This window comes from Anomaloglossus baeobatrachus, chromosome 5 (genome assembly GCF_048569485.1).
Source record: "Anomaloglossus baeobatrachus isolate aAnoBae1 chromosome 5, aAnoBae1.hap1, whole genome shotgun sequence".
NCBI lineage: Eukaryota > Metazoa > Chordata > Amphibia > Anura > Aromobatidae > Anomaloglossus > Anomaloglossus baeobatrachus.
The window spans coordinates 472,736,745-472,761,576 of record NC_134357.1 but is presented as its reverse complement, the minus strand read 5'-3'; the positions used below and the strand labels follow the sequence as shown (position 1 = coordinate 472,761,576).

The following is a 24,832-nucleotide window of genomic DNA, read 5'->3' as shown; positions in this document are numbered from 1 at the left end:
GAGTCCTAATTGAAAGTTTTTACAAATGAGCAAGGAAAATACTAAACTGCTATGCTTGCTTTCTCGCCACTTCTACATGCGGTATGTCTACTCCAGAGTTGGCCCTTCTCAACTCTAGCAATTTGAGCATTGTCACAATTTTTGAATATTTGAATATGAATATAAATCTCTGAATATGAATATCGGTTTTGCAATTTCAGGAACTTGTTGATCATTAATACATGTTTCAGTAGCTATGAAAATGTCTGATAATTGATATACTGCTTGATTGTGACACCTGCTAGCTGCTTTCTCTACATGACTTGATATGTGACTCTATTTTGTTATTCTGTTAATTTTCAATAAAAATAGATTGAACATAACACATAGTGACCAGGAAGACCCTGTTGGTTCATTCTGATAGCTGATCTATCTTATTTATTCATATGACTAATTTGTTAAATTATCAAAGGAACAGCCTTAATTGGTAATTGGAATCAACACAGCCTTTTATCATCTAAAAGGGGTTGTCCGGTTAAAACAAGTTATCTTCTAAGTAGTGACAATTTGCTGATTGGTAGTTGTCCCAATGCTAGGATCCTCACCAATTGGCAGATTGGATCATTTTTATTCCTGGCGGGAACTTTTATCCTCTTTACAGGTTTCAAGTCAGATGTCTGATCTGGTCTCCATTCATTCTCTACGGGGCCACTGCAGAAAGCAGAGCGCAGCTCTTGTCAGCCCCATATGGAATGAATGGAAAGTATATCAAGCATGTGCACCGCTAGGAATAGTGATCAATGCACGACCCAGCGGTCAGCCCCCAACCGATCTGCAAGTTTTCATGTATCCAGAAGTGCCCTAAATAGGTATTCATGCCTCGTGAACGTTGCAATTTTTCACATTACACCCAGGAACCTAAATCTCAGAATTACTGTCTGTACATAAAACTGTTGGCTGTCCTTGATTTCTTCATAAGTTGTCAGAAAAGTAAAAAAATGAAGTTTGCAACCCTTTATAAATCTTCCATTGGCCAAGACGTGAAAAAAACACCTTTGAGAGACATTACTTCTTTTTGTGCTCATTTTTTCCACTGTAACTGGGACATCCAAGGCTGCGGCCAGGAATTTCAGGGCCCCATACTAACAACATTTTCAGGCCGCCTTGAGATTCCGCCCAGGCTCTACCCCAGCTCCGCTTCCAACCCTCAAACCTTCCACAGTCTCAGCGCCAATCTTGGAAAAACTCTACTTCTGCAAAACATCCTCACCATTCTCACATTAACAGTTACCATCAAACACCATCTGCTGGCTGAATATATTATCTACAGTTAGGTCCAGAAATATTTGGACAGTGACACAAGTTTTGTTATTTTAGCTGTTTACAAAAACATGTTCAGAAATACAATTATATATATATGGGCTGAAAGTGCACACTCCCAGCTGCAATATGAGAGTTTTCACATCCAAATCGGAGAAAGGGTTTAGGAATCATAGCTCTGTAATGCATAGCCTCCTCTTTTTCAAGGGACCAAAAGTAATTGGACAAGGGACTCTAAGGGCTGCAATTAACTCTGAAGGCGTCTCCCTCGTTAACCTGTAATCAATGAAGTAGTTAAAAGGTCTGGGGTTGATTACAGGTGTGTGGTTTTGCATTTGGAAGCTGTTGCTGTGACCAGACAACATGCGGTCTAAGGAACTCTCAATTGAGGTGAAGCAGAACATCCTGAGGCTGAAAAAAAAGAAAAAATCCATCAGAGAGATAGCAGACATGCTTGGAGTAGCAAAATCAACAGTCGGGTACATTCTGAGAAAAAAGGAATTGACTGGTGAGCTTGGCAACTCAAAAAGGCCTGGGCGTCCACGGATGACAACAGTGGTGGATGATCGCCGCATACTTTCTTTGGTGAAGAAGAACCCGTTCACAACATCAACTGAAGTCCAGAACACTCTCAGTGAAGTAGGTGTATCTGTCTCTAAGTCAACAGTAAAGAGAAGACTCCATGAAAGTAAATACAAAGGGTTCACATCTAGATGCAAACCATTCATCAATTCCAAAAATAGACAGGCCAGAGTTAAATTTGCTGAAAAACACCTCATGAAGCCAGCTCAGTTCTGGAAAAGTATTCTATGGACAGATGAGACAAAGATCAACCTGTACCAGAATGATGGGAAGAAAAAAGTTTGGAGAAGAAAGGGAACGGCACATGATCCAAGGTACACCACATCCTCTGTAAAACATGGTGGAGGCAACGTGATGGCATGGGCATGCATGGCTTTCAATGGCACTGGGTCACTTGTGTTTATTGATGACATAACAGCAGACAAGAGTAGCCGGATGAATTCTGAAGTGTACCGGGATATACTTTCAGCCCAGATTCAGCCAAATGCCGCAAAGTTGATCGGACGGCGCTTCATAGTACAGATGGACAATGACCCCAAGCATACAGCCAAAGCTACCCAGGAGTTCATGAGTGCAAAAAAGTGGAACCTTCTGCAATGGCCAAGTCAATCACCAGATCTTAACCCAATTGAGCATGCATTTCACTTGCTCAAATCCAGAGTTAAGACGGAAAGACCCACAAACAAGCAAGACCTGAAGGCTGCGGCTGTAAAGGCCTGGCAAAGCATTAAGAAGGAGGAAACCCAGCGTTTGGTGATGTCCATGGGTTCCAGACTTAAGGCAGTGATTGCCTCCAAAGGACTCGCAACAAAATATTGAAAATAAAAATATTTTGTTTGGGTTTGGTTTATTTGTCCAATTACTTTTGACCTCCTAAAATGTGGAGTGTTTGTAAAGAAATGTGTACAATTCCTACAATTTCTATCAGATATTTTTGTTCAAACCTTCAAATTAAACGTTACAATCTGCACTTGAATTCTGTTGTCGAGATTTCATTTCAAATCCAATGTGGTGGCATGCAGAGCCCAACTCGCGAAAATTGTGTCACTGTCCAAATATTTCTGGACCTAACTGTATATAATATAAATATATATTTATTATGGAGGCTGCGTTTTAGGACCCTTGAAGTTGTTCCAGAAAATGAAGTATTTACCTCAGAAAATTAATAATACATTAATAATAATATACACCCTACACGGCCCCTCTTTATAATATCTTTCCCACATCACCTCCATATATAACATTCCCCCACACACACTGACCCACTATATAATATCCCTCACAAACACTGCCCCTATGTATATCTTTCTCTCACACACTGTCCATCTATATAATATCCCCACACACACACTACCCCTCTGTATAATATCCTCCAACACATTGCCCCTCTGTATAATGTCCCCACACACACTGTTTCTCTCTCTGTATAATATCACCCACCCACCCCCGCGCGCGCACACACACACACACACACACACACACTTTTCCTCACAACACTTTGTTAAGAAAGAAGTAGTGGGCACCACAGGGTAATAAAGTAATAAAATAATATAAATAAAGGGATGGGTGCTAACAAAAAGTATGCAGAAAAATGAATTGTAGGAAAAAAAACTACATAGTAAAAAAAACTGTGCACAACCAGCTATTTATATATAAACATGGCTTTTACTGATACTAAACATATAAGGCTGACAAAAACAAAGGTTAAAAACATGATTGACAAGGGAAAAAGAATGGGTGAAATAAGGGGATGGACATTATCCTGTACACATCCCCAATGAAGTATCAGGGCACTGATAATAAAATGCACAATAAGTATATAAACTAGGCAGTGTCCACTGATAAATAATATAAAAAATATAATCCAAAAACACCCAGTACCTTGCTGTAGAGCCTCACCTTAAAGGTAATGTGGCCAACTTTCCTCCGCAAAGCAGCAAGCAGCTACTGTCACAGACACAGATAAATGAGTGCATTATGATGAGCTATTGGACTGTAAAGGGCCCATATATTATTCTTGTACAGGGGCTCTCTCCTCTCGTATGTCCACACATGACAGAGGCACTGGGTAATTGAAGACAAGTAGTTAATGCAATAGTAAAAATGCTATTAACCTGTAGATATGGGGTGAAACTGCAGAATAATAGTATTCTGACACTGTGCTGCCGCTGCATTGAGAGCCCCGCTGTCGGGAGGAAATGAACTCGGCCTTTCTGTCAGAGGGGCACGGCTTCAGTCACCATTCAGTGCCTAGTGAGCAACAGCTGTAACCTCAATGCTGAGTCAGCTGTCAGTCAATGCCAGGTCATGGTTACAGCCGCCGCTCACTGCACAGAGCGGTAACTGAAACCACACTGGCTGTGCCTCTATGACTGAAAGCAAGAGGCTGCTGGGAGGAATAAAGATAATTTCCTCCCGGCAGTGGGGCTCTTAGTGCAGCAGCCACATATTGTCAAAATGCTATTAACGTGCAGATTAACCCTATATCTGCAGGTTAATAGCTTTTTTTTTTACTAGACAGGTTCCCTTTAAACTAGTAGTAACCATTAAGCTTATTGTGTCTCTATGTGCTTTTCAAAATAAGTCATCTGTTAAAGAAAAGGAGGCACACAAATTTTACAACTGTTTCACAGTTTGATGAATTGGGTCCAAATTATGTGCAATGTTCTAAGTGAGGGATGGTACCGCCTTACATGTATATGTGCTGCACCTACTTACAGATATTTGCACACATGGGCTGAAAGTTGTACTTCTCTGCAGGTAGAGCTTCATATCCATCTGGATGCAAGCATACGACCTGAAACTATTTTGCACTTTGCCAGGTACGTTTGTCTTCCTCCCTCCCTCCCTCGCTCCCTCCCTCGCTCCCTCCCTCCCTTCCTCCCTTTCTCCCTCCCTTATTCCCTCCCTTCCTCCCTCCCTTATTCCCTCCCTCCCTTCCTGCCTCCCTTTCCCCCTCCCTCCCTCCCTTTCTCCCTCCCTCCCTTTCTCCCTCCCTCCCTTTCTCCCTCCCTTTCACCCTCCCTCCCTTCCACCCTCCCTCCCTTCCTCCCTTCTTTTTTTCTCTCCTTGAAATGGGTTGACCAACAAACAAGGTACATTTTAATCAATAGACCTTTGAATATCTTTCTCAATTGAATGTGTTAACAAAATTTGCCTGTGTTGAAATAATCTTATATATGAGTCTTTGCTGTGATGTATGTGTCCGACCCTGCAGGAACATACCATAACTCCCAACCATCTTGGATTCAGTAGGACTGTCCCGCCTTCCTCTCACCGTTCCTCGCTGGCTCTGAAGCTCCTTCTCCTCTAGGGCGAGGCTGGCTTCTCTGTCGTGTATAAATTAAATGAACAACTCTCTTCTCATCATTTGGTATCTTTTGGATTTGAACTCAGTAATCTTGTCCGTAGGCAACAGCTCTACAAATGAACCGCTGTCTGTACTGAGAGACATAAGAGGATCTGGTCATCTTGACCTGTAGTGTAGGCAGAGAACCCAGAAGCAGATTCTTCAACTACATAGAGATACACTGCTATGTACAGATGTATTTCCTTGCATTCTTAAGGTAAAAAAAGGCAGATTTGTTTTATTCCTATAAGTTATAAAACCATTACAAAAATGTAATTTCCTCACCCATCCAACATTTCAATTTCAGCAGGAGATAAGGCTATGAGCTACAAGCTCTGATGATGTCACAGAGAGAATATTCTATACTTGAAGCTGCAGTGCAGCGTTTGACTCCACAGGTAGAATACACTGATGCATAGAGATACATTGCACAGAGCAGTGTATTTTTATGTCCTGTATTCTAAAGGGAGAATAAAAGATTATTTTTCCTATAAAATTTCTAAAGGATAAAAAAGATGAGAATGTCATTTTTAATGCGTTTAAAAAATCTATATAACAAACATCAAAAATTAGCAAATAACAATGGTGTCCCTAAAATCGTAATGACCTGAACAACACAGCGATCAGATTATTTATGGGAATTGGTAAATGGTGGAAAAACATGGCATGACTGATTATTTTTCTCTATGAGATCCATGAAAAATGTAATGCTGAGGCTGTGTTCACATGTAGCGTAAATGCTGCGTTTTTTTCTCCAGGTGTTCGCACCACACAACGCAATAATTTCTGATTGTTGCATTTTTTATGCATTTTCCCCCTTATTTAATGCCTTTTTGGTGCAGATGTGAATCCGGGTTTTTCATGCTCTTTTAATCCTTTCACCCCTGGGCGATTTTCAGTCTTTCGTTTTCAGTTTTTATTCCCCTTCTTCCAAGGGCCATAACTTTTTTGATATTTTTGTCAATCTAGCCATATGAGGGCTTGGTTTTTGCGGGACGATTTGTACTTTTGAACTACACCAGTCATTCTGCCCCATATTGTACTGGAAAAGAGGAATGAAAATTCCAAGTGCGGTGAAATTGCATAAAAGTGCAATTGCGCGTTTGTGTTTTGGATTTTTTATTTGCCATGCTATACCGAAACAGTAAAAATGACATGGGAATATGATTCCGCAGGTCAGTACGAGTTCTCAGATACCAAACGTATAGTTTTACTTCTATCTAAGTGGTGAAAAAAGATTCAGAAATTTGTTGCCATTTTCTGAGACCCATAACGTTCTCATTTTTCGGGATCTAGGGCTCAGTGACGTCTTATTTCTTGCAATTGTAATTTTGGCGTTTTTAATTACCGATCAGATGAATTGATTTTATATTTTAATAGATCGGGCATTTCTGAATGCAGGGGTACCAAATATGTGTGTGTTCTATTTTAATTGTTTTATTTTCAATTGGGCAAAAGGCGGGTGATTTGAACTTCTAAGGGTTTTATATTTTTTTATATTTTTTACAACTTTTTTTATTGATTTTATGGGACTTTACACCTGCACAGTCTGATCGCTTGTGCTGATCAGAGCGCTGCTGAATAAACCTCGCAGTTCAGCGGTGTCTTTAGATGTTCAGAGGGTGGATATTTCATATCACATCCACTTTGCTTGGACATTAACTCCGTGTTCACATGTAGTATAAATCCTGCATTTTTTTCTGCTGCTTGTTTTGCACAGAAATTCTGCTGTGTTTAACTGTCCAAGCAAAGTGGATGAGATTCCATGAAAAGTGCGCCCATGATACATCTAAAGACACCACTGAACTTTGTTACTTTGGTGCTTCTTTTATCTCTAGAAGCTTCTCTTTAAAACCTAAAAAAACACAAAAAAGTAACTGCCATTTTATCCACAAGTTGAGATTCAAAGCTTTTCTGTACTATAAAGAACATTTAAAACTACAGCTTCACATCTACACCAAAAATATATCAAATAAGTCAGAAAAGGAATAAAAAATGTAATAATCAGGTAAGTGTTTGATGCAGACACCTGCAAAAAGCACAGTGTTTTTGCACCATGTCAAGACAGTTTTACAGACACAAAAAAGCCAAATATCATATAGTGAAGCTACACCAAGATGAGAAAGTTCTGGCTGCTATGACTATGAATGAATAGTCCGGAGGAAGAAGCAAGAGTATACAAACAGGACAACATGAGATCGCAGTTGATTCTTTCTGTGAGGTAAAACATTTCCCTGTGTGTTTAAAAACAGATTTTATCTCACAGAAAAAATCAGCTGCAATCCCGTGTTGTCTTGTTGGTATACTTGGAAGGGGATGAAGCAGTGAAGTGACACATGCATTAGTAATTAAACCGAGTGTCTGCAAGTAAATGTCGCCATCTACTGACCAAAGTGACTTGGGAAAACAGAGAGAATGACAACAGTTGGGACTGAAGAGTGAAGTATATGTCCCCTAGGGAGCAGATAAGAAGAGACACTAGGTCAGTTGACAGCTGTGGTGCAGTTAATAATTATAAAATCTAAGGAGACCAGAGAAGGGAGGAGCTGGGGACTGGAGCAGGATAGATGTGGGTAGAGCGTTTTGGCTTATAGCTGCCATCAAAAGACCTGATCCTGAGGAGAATTGAGAGACCAGATCCTGTGGAGAATCAAGAGACCAGATCCTGTGGGGCAACGAGAGACAAGATCCTGTGGAGAATCGAGAGACCAGATGCTGTATGGAATCGATAGACTAGATCCTGTGGGAAATCGAGAGACCAGATCCTGTGGGGAATCGAGGGATCAGATCCTGTGGGGAATCGAGAGATCAGATCCTGTGAGGAATCAAGAGACCAGGTCCTGTGGGAAATTGAGAGAGCAGATCCTGTGAGGAATCAAGAGACCAGATTCTGTGGGGAATCGAGAGACCAGATCCTGTGGAGAATCGAGAGACAAGATCCTGTGGAGAATCGAGAGACCAGATGCTGTATGGAATCGAGAGACCAGATCCTATCAGAGAAACAGACAAGATCCTGTGGATTAGTGAGAGACCAGATCCTGTAGAGAATTGAGAGATCAGATCCTGTGTGAGAGACCAGATCCTGTGGGTAATCGAGAGACCAGATCATATGGAGAATCGAAATACCAGATCCTGTGGGGAATCGAGAGAACAGATCCTGTGAGGAATCAAGAGGCCAGATCCTGTGGGGAATCGACAAACCAGATCCTATGAGGAATCGAGAGACCAGATTCTGTGTATAATCGAGAGACCAGATCCTGTGGGGAATCGAGAGACCAGATCATGTGGGGAATCGAGAGACCAGATCCTGTGGAGAATCGAGAGACCAGATCTTGTGGGAAATCGAGAGATCAGATCCTGTGGGGAATCGAGAGATCAGATCCTGTGAGGAATTTAGAGACCAGATCTTGTGGGAAATCGAGAGACCAGATCCTGTGGGAAATCGAGAGACCAGGTCCTGTGGGGAATCAAGAGAACAGATCCTGTGCGGAATGGAGAAGCCAGATCATATGGAGAATCGAGAGACCAGATCCTGTGGGGAATCAAGAGAACAGATCCTGTGAGGAATCGAGAAGCCAGATCCTGTGGGGAATTGACAAACTAGATCCTGTGAGGAATCGAGAGACCAGATCCTGTATATAATCGAGAGACCAGATCCTGTGGGGAATCGAGAGACCAGATTCTGTGGGAAATCGAGAGACCAGATTCTGTACGGAATCAGGAGACCAGATCTGCCTAGACTGAGCAGGGCTGAGAAGAACCACTAGGCTATAGCAGGAGCGCAGAGTGATTTATTGATACTGGAATTGCGGCCTAGCAATGCGCCAAGGGTCGGACTGGCCCACCAGGAGGTCGGGAGAACCCCTGGTGGGCCCCTGCTATTGATGGCCATGCCCCCCTAGGCCCCGCCCACTACCCCCCTGGGCCCCTATGGATATGTGAGAGAGGCCCCCCCTCGGCCGGTAATTTCACTAATCATGTCGGCACATTGCCGATATGATTAGTGAAAATCCCATTCCCTCTGCAGCAGCAAGCAGGGAGAGGGATCTCCCTGCTCTGCCTGCTGTCACTGTCAGTGCTGCTCTGATTCCTCTGCGCAGCGACACAGCAGGAGGAGGTAGTCTCAGAGCGATAACTGCTTCCTTCCTGTGTGGGTGCCGGCAGCATCGCGCTGCGGAGGACGGACCCGGCGTCGCCCCAGGCCAGGCTGCAGGAGCAGCAGCACGTGAGTATAGAAGGCGGGGGGCCCAGGGGGGGCTGCGGATGGGCCCAGGGGTGGGTGCGGGGGGGGCCCAGGGGTGGGTGCGGGGGGGGCTCTTTACCTCACCAGTTACCTGCCTGGGGCCAGCCCCAGGTCAGGGGTCCCTAGACAGTGCTTCAGCCGCCTCCACCATCCCATCCATCCTGCTGCTGGGGGCCTGTAGTGCAGCTCTCCCCCCCCCCAGTATGGTGCCCTCAAGCAGCTCCCAGGCCACAGGGCATCACAGACCTGAGTGGGCCCCGTGATCTGTATGCACGCCCATGAGTGGGCCCCGTGATCTCTATGCACGCCCGAGTGGGCCCCATGATCTGTATGTACACCCCTGAGTGGGCCCCCTGATGATCTCTATGCATGCCCCTGAGTGGGCCTCATGATCAATATGTACACCTTGGAGTTGGCCCCGTGATCTCTATGCACTCCCCTGAGTGGGCCCCCGTAATCTGTTTATATGCCTCGGGGCAGGGGCGGGCCTGGTTGGAGGGCAATTGCCCCCTGGGCTGGGGGCTTAGCAACTATGTGTGGGGCCGTTTGTTGCATTAAACGCCGCCACTGTGCTTAAACTAGTCCAAGTGCCGGCCGGCCGCATCACAGTACAGCAGACACGCCCACACTGCACACTGTGCGGCAGCGTTTGCTGATTGCAGCATGAGAGGAGTTTGTGTGCACACAGGAGAAGGTAAACACAGAGACACTGGCAGACAGGAGGTCGAGGAAGCGACAGATGCCAGCTCACCTCCTGGTATGTTCATAGCAGTTGTCAGCAGTTTCAGTGTCTGTATCCGAAGCACAGACTGATTTTATTGCAATAGCTCAGCTTTCGCACATAGCTGGTCGCGCTGTCAGTGGGAGTAATCGGCTCCAGCGTTACTAGAACTGTGTGAAAGTTGTCTGCAGCGGTAACTCAGTGAGGGTCAGATAGAGACAGCAGATAGGAGTGTACACTGCACTGACTGATCCTTAGCCTGGCTCCAGGACATCATATATTACACATTGCATAGACCCATATATTATAGGCATATGATGTCCTGGTGCAGGTATCAATGCAGTCACTGCACATATCACTGTATATGTGTGCACTGTATAATGCATCCAGTGTACACATTATGCACCATTTGATGTCTGTAGCCACAGTATAGTATATATTAATCTGAATACTGGCTGTGCTGTATTGTGTACCCCCTCACCCAGTGCCCCCAGCAAATCTATAGGCCCTATCCTGTAATATATAATATACCGTCTGTAATAGTATTCCCTGACTGCCCCGTCCTGTAATGATGCCCCTGTCCTGGCCATGTATGTATTAATGTCCCTGTCATGTAATGATGCCCCCGTCCTGGCCCTGTATGTAATAATGTCCCTGTCATGTAATAACGCCCCTTTCCTGACAGTGTATGGAATAATGTACCTGTCCTGGCCTCTGAATATTATAATGTCCCTGTACTAGCCCTGTTTGTAATTGTAAATGTAGAAATTGTAATAATGTCACCGTCCTATATACCCGTCTGGGTGCATATTGCTAATTCCTGCCTAACCGTCCTTGTATAGAGTAGCATAGATAAAGAGATCTTTAGAAAGAGTATTTCTAAAGATCTTTTATCATATGCTAATGAGTGAGGGGACTAGTTACAAGGGCGGTGCTTCCATTGCTAGTCGCCCCCATTAGCATGTTAGTATGCCCCTGTGGGTGACCTAACATGCGAATGAATGTGCAGCTTCAGAGGACGATCTCACTCACCTCTCCGCTGCATTCGCCACCTGATGCTGGATTTCGGCTCAGTGCACATGACCCCGGAGTTCGGGTCATGTGCACTATGAAGCAGGGTGTACATGCCCTGGCTTCACACTGAAGTAGTGCGCATGACCGAAACTCTGGGGTCATGCACACTGAGCCGAAATCCAGCATCAGGTGGAGATGGCAGCGGAGAGGTGAGTGAGATCATCCTCTAAAGCTGCACATTCATTGGCATGATAGTACTAACATGCTATTGGAGCCGACTAGCAAGGGAAGTAACGCCCTTGGTACTAGTCCCTGCACTCATTAGCATACGATATAAGATCTTTAGAAATACTTTTTCTAAAGATCTCTTTTTTTATGCTGCTATATACAGGGACTGACAGGCAGGGATTAGCAATATACACCCAGAACCGCTCGTGGCTCTGGGTGCATATTGGACCTGACAGGTTCCCCTTAATGCCCTCGTCCTGAATTAATTCCCCCGTCCTTTAATGATGCCCCCGTCCTGGCCCTGTATGTAATTGTGTCCCTGTCCTTGTCTATATGACTACAGTTTAAATTCTGCTGCTTACACAAACCTTTTTGCCATTTACAAGACACTTCTTACACTTGCTTGCACCCAGGTTTCATGTGAAAGAGTGTTTTCAAAGCTAAAAATTGTAAAGAAATCGTCTGAGGTCTTCGATTGGACAGGAGCTTTTAGGAGCACTTTGCACACTACGACATCGCACGTGCGATGTCGGAGGGGTCAAATCGAAAGTGACGCACATCCGGCATCGCACTCGACATCGTAGTGTGTAAATCCTAGATAATACGATTAACGAGCGCAAAATCGTCGTAATCGTATCATCGGTGTAGTGTCTGGGAAATCCATAATTACGTTGCAGCGACAGGTACGATGTTGTTCCTCGTTCCTGCGGCAGCACACATCGCTGTGTATGAAGCCGCATGAGCGAGGAACATCACCTTACCTGCGTCTCGGCTGCAATGAGAAGGAAGGAGGTGGGCGGGATGTTTACATCGCGCTCATCTCCGCTCCTGTTGGTCGCCTGCCGTGTGACGTCGCACTGGCCGGCGAACCACCTCCTTCCTAAGGGGGCGGGTCGTGCGGCGTCACTGCGACGTCGCAGGGCGGGTGAGTGCATGTGAAGCTGCCGTAGCGATAATTTTCGCTACGGCAGCAATCACGTGATATCGCACCTGCGACGGGGGCGGGGACTATCGCGCTCGGCATCGCAATCATCGGCTTGCGATGTCGTTGTGTGCAAAGTGCCCCTTAGAGTCATTCCTTCTGTTGAACATTGAGTATGACATTTCAAGAAACTTATCCATAAAAGAAAAGTCCACAGCACCTTGGTTAAAAAACTTATGTGCCTGTGCAACAGCACAATCAGCACCTCAGGAGCGCACGTCCATGATCAAGGGATCACTTGAAATAACATACCAATAACAAGGATGACAGCGTTCCTTGATATTGGTATGTTATTTCAAGTGATCCCTTGATCATGGACAGCATGCTTGACAAAGACCACCAGATCGAAACGTTGCTGTTACACAACTTGATGTAGAAGTGCGGCACTCCAACAGAATAATGGTGCCTGGATAGGGTCCAACCCCTCTATCAAAAAATCCAAAAATCCAGCACTCATATAATATGTAAATTAGAAATACTTCTTTATTGGAACAATTCTTTTATTGAAACAAACAGTTGTGTACGCATGTAATATTTCGGTCAAATGACCTTCATCAGATTACACTGTGACAGAAAAAAGAGAAAAAACGTATATATAAGTACAACTATTAGCATAAATCCACATGCATGCATTAATCTCATAACATGTCATATGTCAAATGATCCAAAGACAGGCTCTGATAATGGCTCAGAGTGTTGGGTCATATATATATATATGTATATATACATACATATATAAGTATATCCTAATATAGAGAAAAGACCAAAAAGATGTCAAAAAAATTTTTTTTTTCAGGTAAAAAGCTGCATCACGGACAAGTCTGATTCACGCTTTACAATATGTCAAGTACAAATCCTATAAAAAATAAAGGAAAATGAAACATGAGTAGCTGCCATAGAAACTGAGTACTGTGCAAGTAAGATGAGGACACCAAAAAGACTTAATCCAAGGTTCCCATCATGAATAGCATAAACCCAGAAAGAAGCCAAGAGGAAGGAAGGAAATAAGTGCACTTACCAACGTTATGGAGATGATAGGAATCGTTAGGTTCTTATATAGAGAACTGCCCGTCCGGGTCCGTGGTGGCTATATCCTATCTGTCTGGCGTCTGGGATTTAAATAGACCGCCTAATAAGGTAGGGGGCGTGTGGGTACCAACAGCGTCACGTCACTTCCGGTACAATTACAGGAAGTGACTATGCTGGATGGCAAAACGTAAACAGTCTGGTTGGCAAGCAGGAACATGCGTAGGAGCGCACAAAACCAACGATTGGGTATAAAAATGTTTTGTATAAGATGTAAATATGATCGAACATAGATAGAAATTTATGATTTTAATAAAGGGGTAAGATTGTAGTTTAGATAACCGGAGGTCACTTCCGTTATGGGGGACGGAAGTGACGATCCTGAATGGCAATCTGTAAAAAGCCCTGGTTGGCATCATAGCGCTAGTGTAGCCATAATCGCTAGATATATGTGCTTTTGAAATAGGCTGTATTATAAGGCATTAGGCATGCCACTGCTAGCAGAGTGACGCTGCTACCAATAAAAATAAAGAAAATCGCAATATTGAATGACTGCCAACTGTTTTATCAAAAATACGATTAACTGTAGTACCTTTTAGAGTATATAAGTGAAAGTTCCAGTGGCAATAAATATAAATATGAAGTTGAAAGAGAAGTTTGCTATTCATGAGGGGAACCAAATATAGTAAATATATAAAGGGTATAAGGGATGGGAAAATTTAATAATATAAGGGATAGAAGGGAAGGGAAAATGAGGAAATGGGGATGGTGCTCTTTAATAAGATGGAAAATGACACCAAATGAACCAACTAGAGTAAAAAAGAGGAGAAGAAAAAAATTTTAAGGAAGTAAAAGAAAAAAGAAGAATAAAAAAAGATAAAAAGAAGAGGAAAGAGAAAAAAGGAAAAAGAAAGAAAAAGGAAAACTATGAGTGTGGAGGGAGTAGGAAAAAGGGAAACAGGAGAGAGGTAAAGGAATACCTATACGATTGGACCATCTTCCAGACCATATTCAGTTTCTCTGCTAAAAAAGGGGAAGAAAAATAGAGAAAAAAAATAAATATAAAATAACTATAGAAAACTGGAAGTATCAAAATCCCGATTGAGACCTCTTGGTTCTAGTGTCTGAAGCGTAAAGATCCAGTATGCCTCCCTTTGTTTTAGGATTGTAACCCTGTCACCTCCCTTTCTATGTGGGGGAACCTGTTCTAGAACTTGAAACTTCAGCTGACTCACACTGTGGCCCTGTTTATGAAAATGAAATGGGAGTGGTAATGTCAATCTCTCACACCTTATTGTAGACTTGTGTTGTGATATACGTTCCTTTACTGACTGTGTCGTTTCTCCTACATATAACAGGCCACAAGGACACTTAATGACGTAGACAACAAATGAAGTGTCGCAGGTAAAAAAACCTCTTATTGGGTAACCCCGGCCACTGTGAGGATGTGAAACCTTATCTCCCTTCAATACGTTGTTACATTGAGGGCAACTCAAACACGGGAAGGTGCCACGTCTTGGAGTTAATAAATGAGTCTGAATGGGACCCGTTAAACTAGTGCCAATATCGGCCCTTACCAATTTATTGCCTAAATTCGAAGGACGTCTAAAACATGGGAGGAATGGTGTTTTAAATTCCTCTATGTCAGGGTATCCTTTTCGTAGTATTTCCCAATGACTTCTTATGAATTTATGGATCTTATACGCAAAAGGATGATAGGTATGTACAAATGCTAAGCGATTCTTTTTGATCCTATATGGAGTTGTGATGTTATTTATAATATCAGTATTCAAAACCTCCTGTGGATAACCTCTAGCCTCAAATTTGGACCTCATTTCCTGTAGACGAGTTTTTTTGACAGACTCCTGGCTGACAATCCTATGAACCCTAAGAAATTGTGATTTTGGAATAGAGTTTCTGGTAGCTTTGGGATGGCAACTGTTATATAATAAATTATTTCTATCCGTAGGTTTTACAAATAAATCCGTTTGTAACATACCATCGCTCCCTTTAGTAACAGTGGTATCAAGGAAATCAATCTTAGACAAGTCATAATGAATAACAAACTGAAGTTCAGGCCAAACCCTATTAATATGTTGATGAAATTCCATAATGGAGTCCAAAGGGCCCCCCCAAACGCAAAACACATCATCAATAAATCTTCTCCAGCAAATACAATGCTCCTGATATCCCTTATGAGTATATATAAATTTTTCTTCAAATAGAGACATGTATGCGTTAGCGTAGGGGGGTGCCACATTGGACCCCATTGCGGTACCCTGTTTTTGGATGTAGAAGGTATCCTGAAATAAGAAGAAATTCTCAGTTAAGACTATCTGTAAAAGGTCCAGACAACAATCCCGTACCTCCATAGAAACATCATTTTTGAACAATAAATCATGTACAGCTGTCATCCCCTTATGGTGCATTATAGATGTATATAAGCTCGTAACATCCCAGGTTATTAAGAAGGCATGAGTTGGGATACTGCCCAAATCTCTAATAACTTGTAAAAAGTGACTCGTGTCCAAAATAAAGGATGGTGTGGTTTTAGTTAAAGGAGTAATTATCCTCTCCAGAAGACTGGCCAGAGGAGACAGGATAGAATCCGTGCCAGCCACTATCGGCCTACCAGGTGGGTTAATCAAAGTTTTATGGATCTTAGGCAATACGTAAAAGACCGGTATTATGGGATTCTGTTTTTGCAAATAATCATAAGTTTTTTGGTCAATAACCCCCTTCTGTAGGTGGTGGCTGGACACGGTTCTGATCCTGTCACGTATTTTGTTAGTAGGATTATGGGATAATACACCATATACCTCTCTATCCTCTAGATGTCTCCGTATTTCCTGTAGATATACATATCGGTCCATAACTACCAGAGCCCCTCCCTTGTCCGCTTGTTTTATAATAATCTCTTTATCCTCTATAAGTGATGTTAATGTTAATTTGTCTTTAGCAGAAAAATTGGAGGGACAATGTAATGTTTTATTGGACACGTCTTTACAAAAGGATGATACATCCTTCTCTAATAAACCTATAAAGGTCTCGACCGGAGGATTATTTTTAGGTGGCATGAATGTACTCTTGATTTTAAGTCCTAGCTCCTTGATGTTAATAGGAGTAGTTGTACTGGGAGGTTCTATTGGTCTCAAGCCTGTAGTCAGAGGAGATGAGAAATGCACTCGACATCGTAGTGTGTAAATCCTAGATGATACGATTAACGAGCGCAAAATCGTCGTAATCGTATCATCGGTGTAGTGTCTGGGAAATCCATAATTACGTTGCAGCGACAGGTACGATGTTGTTCCTCGTTCCTGCGGCAGCACACATCGCTGTGTATGAAGCCGCATGAGCGAGGAACATCACCTTACCTGCGTCTCGGCTGCAATGAGAAGGAAGGAGGTGGGCGGGATGTTTACATCGCGCTCATCTCTGCTCCTGTTGGTCGCCTGCCGTGTGACGTCGCACTGGCCGGCGAACCACCTCCTTCCTAAGGGGGCGGGTCGTGCGGCGTCACTGCGACGTCGCAGGGCGGGTGAGTGCATGTGAAGCTGCCGTAGCGATAATTTTCGCTACGGCAGCAATCACGTGATATCGCACCTGCGACGGGGGCGGGGACTATCGTGCTCGGCATCGCAATCATCGGCTTGCGATGTCGTTGTGTGCAAAGTGCCCCTTAGAGTCATTCCTTCTGTTGAACATTGAGTAGGACATTTCAAGAAACTTATCCAAAAAAGAAAAGTCCACAGCACCTTGGTTAAAAAACTTATGTGCCTGTGCAACAGCACAATCAGCACCTCAGGAGCGCACGTCCATGATCAAGGGATCACTTGAAATAACATACCAATAACAAGGATGACAGTGTTCCTTGATATTGGTATGTTATTTCAAGTGATCCCTTGATCATGGACAGCATGCTTGACAAAGACCACCAGATCGAAACGTTGCTGTTACACAACTGATGGAATAAAGAATTGCATGTTTTTTCACCCGGAGGAACGCTGTCATCCTTGTTATTTCAAGAAACTTAGACTATGATCACATTATTAATACGTATGCAATGTCATCTTCTGTTCTGGAAAAAAAAACTTTTGTAATTTTGCTGCTGCATGGCTGTTAGTAGTGTGTGTTTATTTGTTGTTATAGGTCCTTTCACTAACAATTGAATGGTATTGTATTATAGAGGAGAAGAAAACGTGCAATACAAACTTCCAAAATGCCTATAAAATTCTTTACGTTTTTCCCAGTGGGGCAAGTTTGGTACTGCTACAATGATGCTGGGATGCAGATAGATGCAGCTTCAATTTGTGGCACTTATACTTTAAGAGAATGTACCTTGAAAGTATTTATTGTTCTGTTATGGCACTTTATCACACACTGATGTGAATGAATAAGATAACAGTGTTCCTCTTTTGCCAGAAGTTTTTGTTTTCTTTATTTATTCATTTTATTGGTTATTTATTGGTTAATAAAGTTAATTCATTTTGAAAGAGTTTGTGGACGCATGTTATTCCTATATATAGTACGGTAACTGCATGGTGCTGGTGGGCCCCAAGATTGATTTTTTTCCTGGTGGGCCCCAGGTACTCCAGTCCACCGCTGGATGCGCCTGTGTGATGCTTATCAAAATTAACACAGTGGCGACTGTGAGCGGTAAGAGATAGATGTGATGGACTTTAGTTAAGATATTAAATCTAAGATACCATTAGTCAAACATTAGTGTGTTAGTAGAATCGTCTTAATACTCACGAATTTGTAATAGCAGAATACTAGTGAGCAGTGGAGTAACTAGAGTTCAATGGGCCCAGGTGTAAAATTTGGACCTGGGTTCCCCTGTCTCCTCTCACCTCCCCCCAGGTCGGAGTACAGAATAATTATGCTGATACTCGGATCTTTCCCTCAGCACCCTGCTCTCCCATAGTCTTCTATACATATTTTCCTCAGCATCCAGTTTTCCCATGCTTTGATATCCCTCTTTCGTTTACCACCCAGCTTTCCCATGTTTTGCTATACAACTTTCCCTCAGCACCCAGCTTTCCAATGTTCTGCTATGCATCTTTACCTCAGCATCCAGCTTTCTGATTCTCTGCTGTACATCTTTACCTCAGCACCCAACTTGCCCTTGATATCGGAGCATGGGAAAGCTGGGTACTGAAGGAAAGATGTATAGCAGAGCATGGGAAAGCTGCATGCTGAGGGAAAGATGTGTTTTTGAACATGGGAATGCTGGATGTTGAGGGAAACATGTTTAGTAGAGCATGGGAAAGTGGGGTTCAGGAACAAATGTATAGCAAAGCATGGGGAAGCTGGGTCCCAAGGGAAAGAGCCTTATTCCCTCAGCATCCAGTTTTCCCATCCCATGATTGTATCGTTTTCCCCCATCCTCGTTTATGTTCCCATCCTTATATACCCATTCACCTTTTTTTCTGTACATATTTGTGCTAAAAATAACATTATAGATTTATTCATTTTGCATATAAAAATGCTAGCTGTTTTTAATGGTACAAGAGTTTTGCCATTTTTAATCTTTTTTTTTACTGCTTTTAGTATTATTTATGCTTTTTAATGTCTGAACTTTATCATTAAAATGTTGCATGTACACAGTCACTTCTTCACACAAATGCAGATATGCACACTATATTTGTTATATATTTATGTTATATACTGTATATGTCTGCATTTTTAAACACACTGTATACACAAAGAAATAAGAAAGTTGGATGTCTGACAGCAAACCATGAAGATGAGGAGGCTGGGCCACCATCACAGGACAGCAATGAGGCATCATCAGCTAAAGAACAGTGGGGATGGGGGCAGGAGTGTGCAACTGTGGAGGGGGCAGGAGAGTGCAACTGTGAGGGGCAAATAGGAGGATAGGTGAAGAAGAGGCGTGGGGAGTGGTAAAGAGAGTGCCACAGGACAGCAATAAGGCATCATCAGCTAAAAGACAGTGAGGGAGGGGGCAGGAGAGTGCAACTGTGGAGGAGGCAGGAGAGTGCAACTGTGAGGGCAAATAGGAGGATAGGTGAAGGAGAGAAGAGGGGAGGGGGCAAGAGAGTGCATCTGTGAGGTGCAAATAGGAGGATAGGTGAAGGAGAGAAGAGGGGAGAGGGCAAGAGAGTGCAACTGTGAGGGGCAAATAGGAGGATAGGTGAAGGAGGTGGAAAGAGTGCATCTGTGAGGGGCAAATAGGAGGATAGATGAAGGAGAGAAGAGGGGAGTGGGGGAAGGGGCAAGAGTGCATCTGTGAGGAGCAAATAGGAGGATAGAAGAGGGCAGTGAGGCTAGAGACATCATTCAGAGAGCTCCAGTATTCACTTCAAGTCGCATTGTGTCCTCTGGAGCCTTCCCTCCTGCTACTGCCGACTACAGAGCGATGAAATGCAGGACGGAGGGATACACTCTCCTCAGAAGTGTCATCTATTTCTGCAGCACAGATATACAGGCCTCCACAGGAGGTCTGTGCCGGTGGTCGGGGCTTACTGCTGTTGCAGGGGCTGGCTTTGCTGAGGAGGAGGCAATGATCAGCTTTGTCCCCTCTTCTGATGGACGGGAGGGGCGGAACCTAAATGGAACATACAGCGTCTGTGCTGTATATTGGAGGAGAGACTGTCAGAGCTGCGGTATTCCACTGACTTCCAGGTGGACACAGAGCAGTGAAATCGCTCTCTTTAATAGCAGCAGACAATCGCCCAGGAGCTACACAAAGCCGAGGCCGGGTGATCAGTGTGCTGCTATTACTGCTCTCCCCGCCCATAATCCCACCCACCTCTCAGCATCGGCTTCAGTGGAAAGAGGTGGGCGGGATTATGGACGGAAAGAGAAGTGCATATGTATTTTTTTTGCAGCACAAGGTCCAGACTGGGCTCAGTGCTGCAATACATTTCAGTTGGATGTGGACCTCAGGTTCACATCAAGCTGAACCAAGTGCTGAGGTCCAGGACAGGCCCTTTGACGCACTTTTTTCCCCCCAAATGTTGGGGGAAAGTAGGGGTGCGTCTTATAGTTTGAATGTGGATGCGGGGAATGAGGGTGCGGTGGTGGAGCAGGTCATTGGCAGCACGAGCAGGCTGTGCAGCGCCTGCCGTGACCAAGTGGGCTCGCTCATTTCTTTTGCCCACCCATCCTCCCGTCCATCATCCCTCAGCACTGAAGCCAGCGCTGACAGGTGGGCGGGATAATGTGCGGGGGTGTGCGCATAATTAACAGCCGGCCCGCGTGATCACCCCTGGCAACTACAGCCTGGAGTGATCATGTGCGGCTGTATTCACTGCCCCCCGCGCATCATCATCAGCGCGGGGTGCAGTGAATCAGTATAATTACGTCATCGCTGTGCGCACCGCTAGTCTCCACACAGGTCAGCTGACAGGCAGACAAGAGGACGAGCGATGCTGCAGACAACGGTGACGGCTCCACACTCCAGCGGCGCTGTTGCCAGCACTGACAGGAGGAGGAGCGATGCTGCATGGTGCGAGGAAAGGTGAGTATAAACGTTTATTTTTTTTTGTGTGCCACAGGATACAGGCCATTTAGCAGGATGGGGGTATATATCAGGATGGATGGGGGTATATATCAGGATGGATTGGGGTATATAGCAGGATAGATGGGGGTATATAGCAGGATGGATGGGGTATATAGCAGGATGGATGGGGTATATAGCCGGATGGCAGTATATAGCAGGATAAGGGCATATACCAGCATGGCGCTATGTAGCAGGATGGGAATATATACCATGATGGCGGTATATAGCAGGATGGGAATATATACCAGGATGGGGATACATATAGTATATACAAGGATGGGGATCATATACAACGCAGGAGGATCATTACCAGGATGGAGAAAGTAGTGAATTTGGGAACATTACCCCCATAACAGTGTCAGCAGCAGATCCTTGCCCCATAACAGTGTGTCATGACCACATTTTTTGCTTAAAATTTTATTTTCCTATATTCCTCCTCTAAAACCAAGGTGCGTCTTATGGTACGGTGAGTCTTATAGTCCGAAAAATACGGTAGTTAAATAGGTGTAGTCGCATTGCATAATAATGTACTGTAATTTTACTATTGACTTAACCCTTTGATACTGCACCTTAGGCATCACATCTAACTGCATTAGCCAAATAAATATCTCTTCTTTAAGTTACCACTGAGTCATCCTTCTCTGCGCTGTTTCATCCATGTACCTGATAATTTACTCTCTTGATTCTTCCCTGTCCCGGCGCTGTGGTATGATCATGTCCCTGTACGGTCAGACACGGCCATTACACAGTACATAGCAGGGGCACACATATAAGATTATCTCAGCACAGGAACATTTTTTCAACAAATCCAATTGTGGAACTTATTCTATTGATTAACACATACCGTACTTTGTTCATAGGACAACACCTTTAATTTAACACAAAAAAAATCTTTTTAATTTTTTTTTTCTCAAGAAAGAAGAAACTGCAGTCGCCTTGGTTTGAAAATCTTGAAACTCTCCTAAACCAGGTTGTTTGTGCCAAGCAAGGAAGCCTGACAGAATTTCTCTCCAAGTTTCATTACTATATGCCAGCAGTGGTGTAAGTTGACATAAATGGATTGTCAAATATCTTGCTGGGTTTATATGATTTTGAAGGCTTGTATATCATGCGTTGCCTTTCCTGTACTTCCCCCCCCCCCCCCGGTCTGGGTAAGTTTACATATTTCTGTGACATTATATCATTCCTTATATACATCCTAATGCTGCAGTAGTAGTGTGTAAGAAAGGATTAAATAGAAGCTTCTGCTATATCAAGACTGTCTGTGAGTCCAAACAATACGAAATAAATAAAATGTGATTCCATCTCACACCATGGTGGTAGGAGTCCACTGGAAGAAGCCATAAAACAGAAGTGTCCTGATTTTTTTTTCTTTAAAGGAGCACTCCTACTTACATTTTTATTGATTAAATGTGAGTGTATGTGCATGTAATGTAGTGTGTGTGTGTGTGTGTGTGTGTGTGTGTTCATACACTCACCTACCACCGCTGTCTCCGGTGTCCAGCAGCGGTCTTCTGCTCTACTCAGTGACATCACAACAAATGAGTCCTGCCGGCTCATTATATTCTATATGTGTGAATAGGACACTCTGTAGACTTACATTGTAAAAGTCACTTCGAGGTCACTCAGAGCGATAGAGTGACGTCACTGATCGGAGGAGAAGAACAATGCTGTGGTGGACACCGGAGAAACTGGCTGTAGGTGAGTATGTTAATACACACACTACATTACATACACATAAACTCACATTTAATCAATAAAAAAGTTAATGTGAGTGCTTCTTTAAAGGGAACCTATCATCTACTAACCTGCGGGGTGATCCGATATGTTCTGGTTCGATGGGCATCTCGGGTCCAGCGCTTGCTATATCCTTCTATCGCCGTCCTTCCTGCTGCTTGCGGATGATGCGTCCTAAGTCATCCACACAGTGCCCTCCAGTGTGCTCCTGCGCACTTCTCTCTGCCATGCTGAGGGCAGAGCAAAGTTTTGTAGTGTGCGTGCACAGGTATTCTTTGAGCTTTCCCCATGCCTGCACATTACAGTACTTTGCTCTGCCGTCAGCATGGCAGAGAGAAGTGTGCAGGAGTGCAATGAAGGACATTGTATTAATGATGTAGGACGCGTCATCCGCAGGAAGGAGGACGGCGATTGCAAGGAAAGAGGAAGTGCCGGGACAAGATCAGCGATGCTCATCAGACCAACCAACAGATTAGTACATGACAGGTTCTTTTTAAGTTATCCTTGCCCAATATCAGTGCTTGGAACTTGATGAACATCTAGTGCCACCTACATCATTGTAAGTTCCTTTAATAGAGCTGTTTCTGGAAAGACATCTATGACATGCCCATAGAATATGCCATAAATGTCTGATAGATATGGATGCTCAATGCTATGAGAGCTCTAAATACATCTGGGAATATTTGATCTGCTGTATCCAGAAATCATATAGCAATGAATGGAGAGAGTTGGCGGATGCATCACCATCTCCCCACTCACTGGTGGTTGGAGATGGGAGATATGCAGGTCCCAGAACTGAACACCACATTTTTCAGAAATGTACAACATAAATTTATTTTGTGAGGCAATCCTTTTAAATCCCTTACCTGTGTCTTAGATTGTGAAGTCAGTGCATGTGCAGTAACTTCTCTGCTTTTACCAAGGGCCTACTGCATAGCAAATAGCAAAGAACAAAAGAGAGCATACAGAAACGAGAAGCACACCTGTATATATGTATGATAATTTACTGAAAGCTAAACATGCACTAATATAAAAACAATTAAAACCAGGATACCCCTGAGCACTGACATATAATGTATATCACTAATAATATATCGCCCACTAGAATCTACAACTTATCAATGCTCCTTTTCAGTTCCATTTGGTCTAATTTAGGACGTATTTCTGGACCCTCCTGTCACGCTAGTCAATTACTCATGGGCAAGTCTGAAGGCAGGGTAGTCAAAAGGTTTGAGGTTAGATGCCAGGAGAGCTCGGCGTGGATACAGGAAGTAAACTGACGTTCAGTGAGGTCCAGGTCAGAAAACCAGGAGGGCACATAGTGATCACATCTGTAAAGCGCTGTGGAATTAATAGCGCTATACAAGTGAGTAAAATAAATAGTGAGCACAGGGAGCAAACAGAGTGTGACTTTGGTGTCAATGCACTGCCCCGCCTCCTCTCATTGGTAGGGATGCCGACGTATTCACCAATGCTGCCAGCCTGCTCGCTCCCCTGCTCCGTCCCCGGTCCCCATGCTCCAGGGCCTGCACATGTCACGCAGGTCTACTTACAGCGTGAGCACGCACATTCCTCGCCTCTTAGTGGGGCAGCATGCACTTAGTAAGTGTTCCTCACCCTATGGCTGGGAAGCACTGGGAATTTAAAGCACTTGCCCCTGTAGAGTAGGGAGGTGCCTGAGCAATTAGGTTCCTCTTTAGTTCAATCTTGTCAATACACCAGTTTGCTTTCTGCCTAATTCTCTCCTGCCTTTCTCCAATTACTGTACCCGTGCTGAATGACTAAGTACCCAAACCCGACCAGTCTGTTTCCTGTACCTGAACTTGTCTTACATAGTTACATAGTTACTTAGGTTGAAAAAAGACCTAGGTCCATCTAGCTTGCCTCCTGTATCAGCTCGTCCAACTGCTCTCCTGAACGTACTCTGTCTAGTCAGCCTTCACTACCCATTCTGTCCTGCCTACCCTCCTTACCTGCGTCCCTGACACTTGGGTCAGCTATTGTAGCGCCAGGAACTGCCCTGAAGTGGTACCTGATGTTTGCAGGAAGTCCTGCCCATCCTCATCATCAGGGGCTCTGATGAAACCCAGTAGGCAATTTGTCACAGCGCTCCACAGTAAGCTCAG

The 24,832-nt window shown here is 43.8% G+C and overlaps 1 protein-coding gene across 1 annotated transcript in view; it reads left to right on the top strand.

Annotated features, from left to right (window-relative positions):
- LOC142310349 (adenosine deaminase-like) overlaps positions 1-24,832 on the top strand; it is a 57,863-nt gene that overhangs the window by 2,898 nt on the left and 30,133 nt on the right. The window contains exons 2-3 of the mRNA XM_075347868.1: positions 4,642-4,703; positions 21,885-22,010. Coding sequence (XP_075203983.1) covers positions 4,642-4,703; positions 21,885-22,010 — 188 coding nt within the window. The remainder of the gene's footprint in view (positions 1-4,641; positions 4,704-21,884; positions 22,011-24,832) is intronic.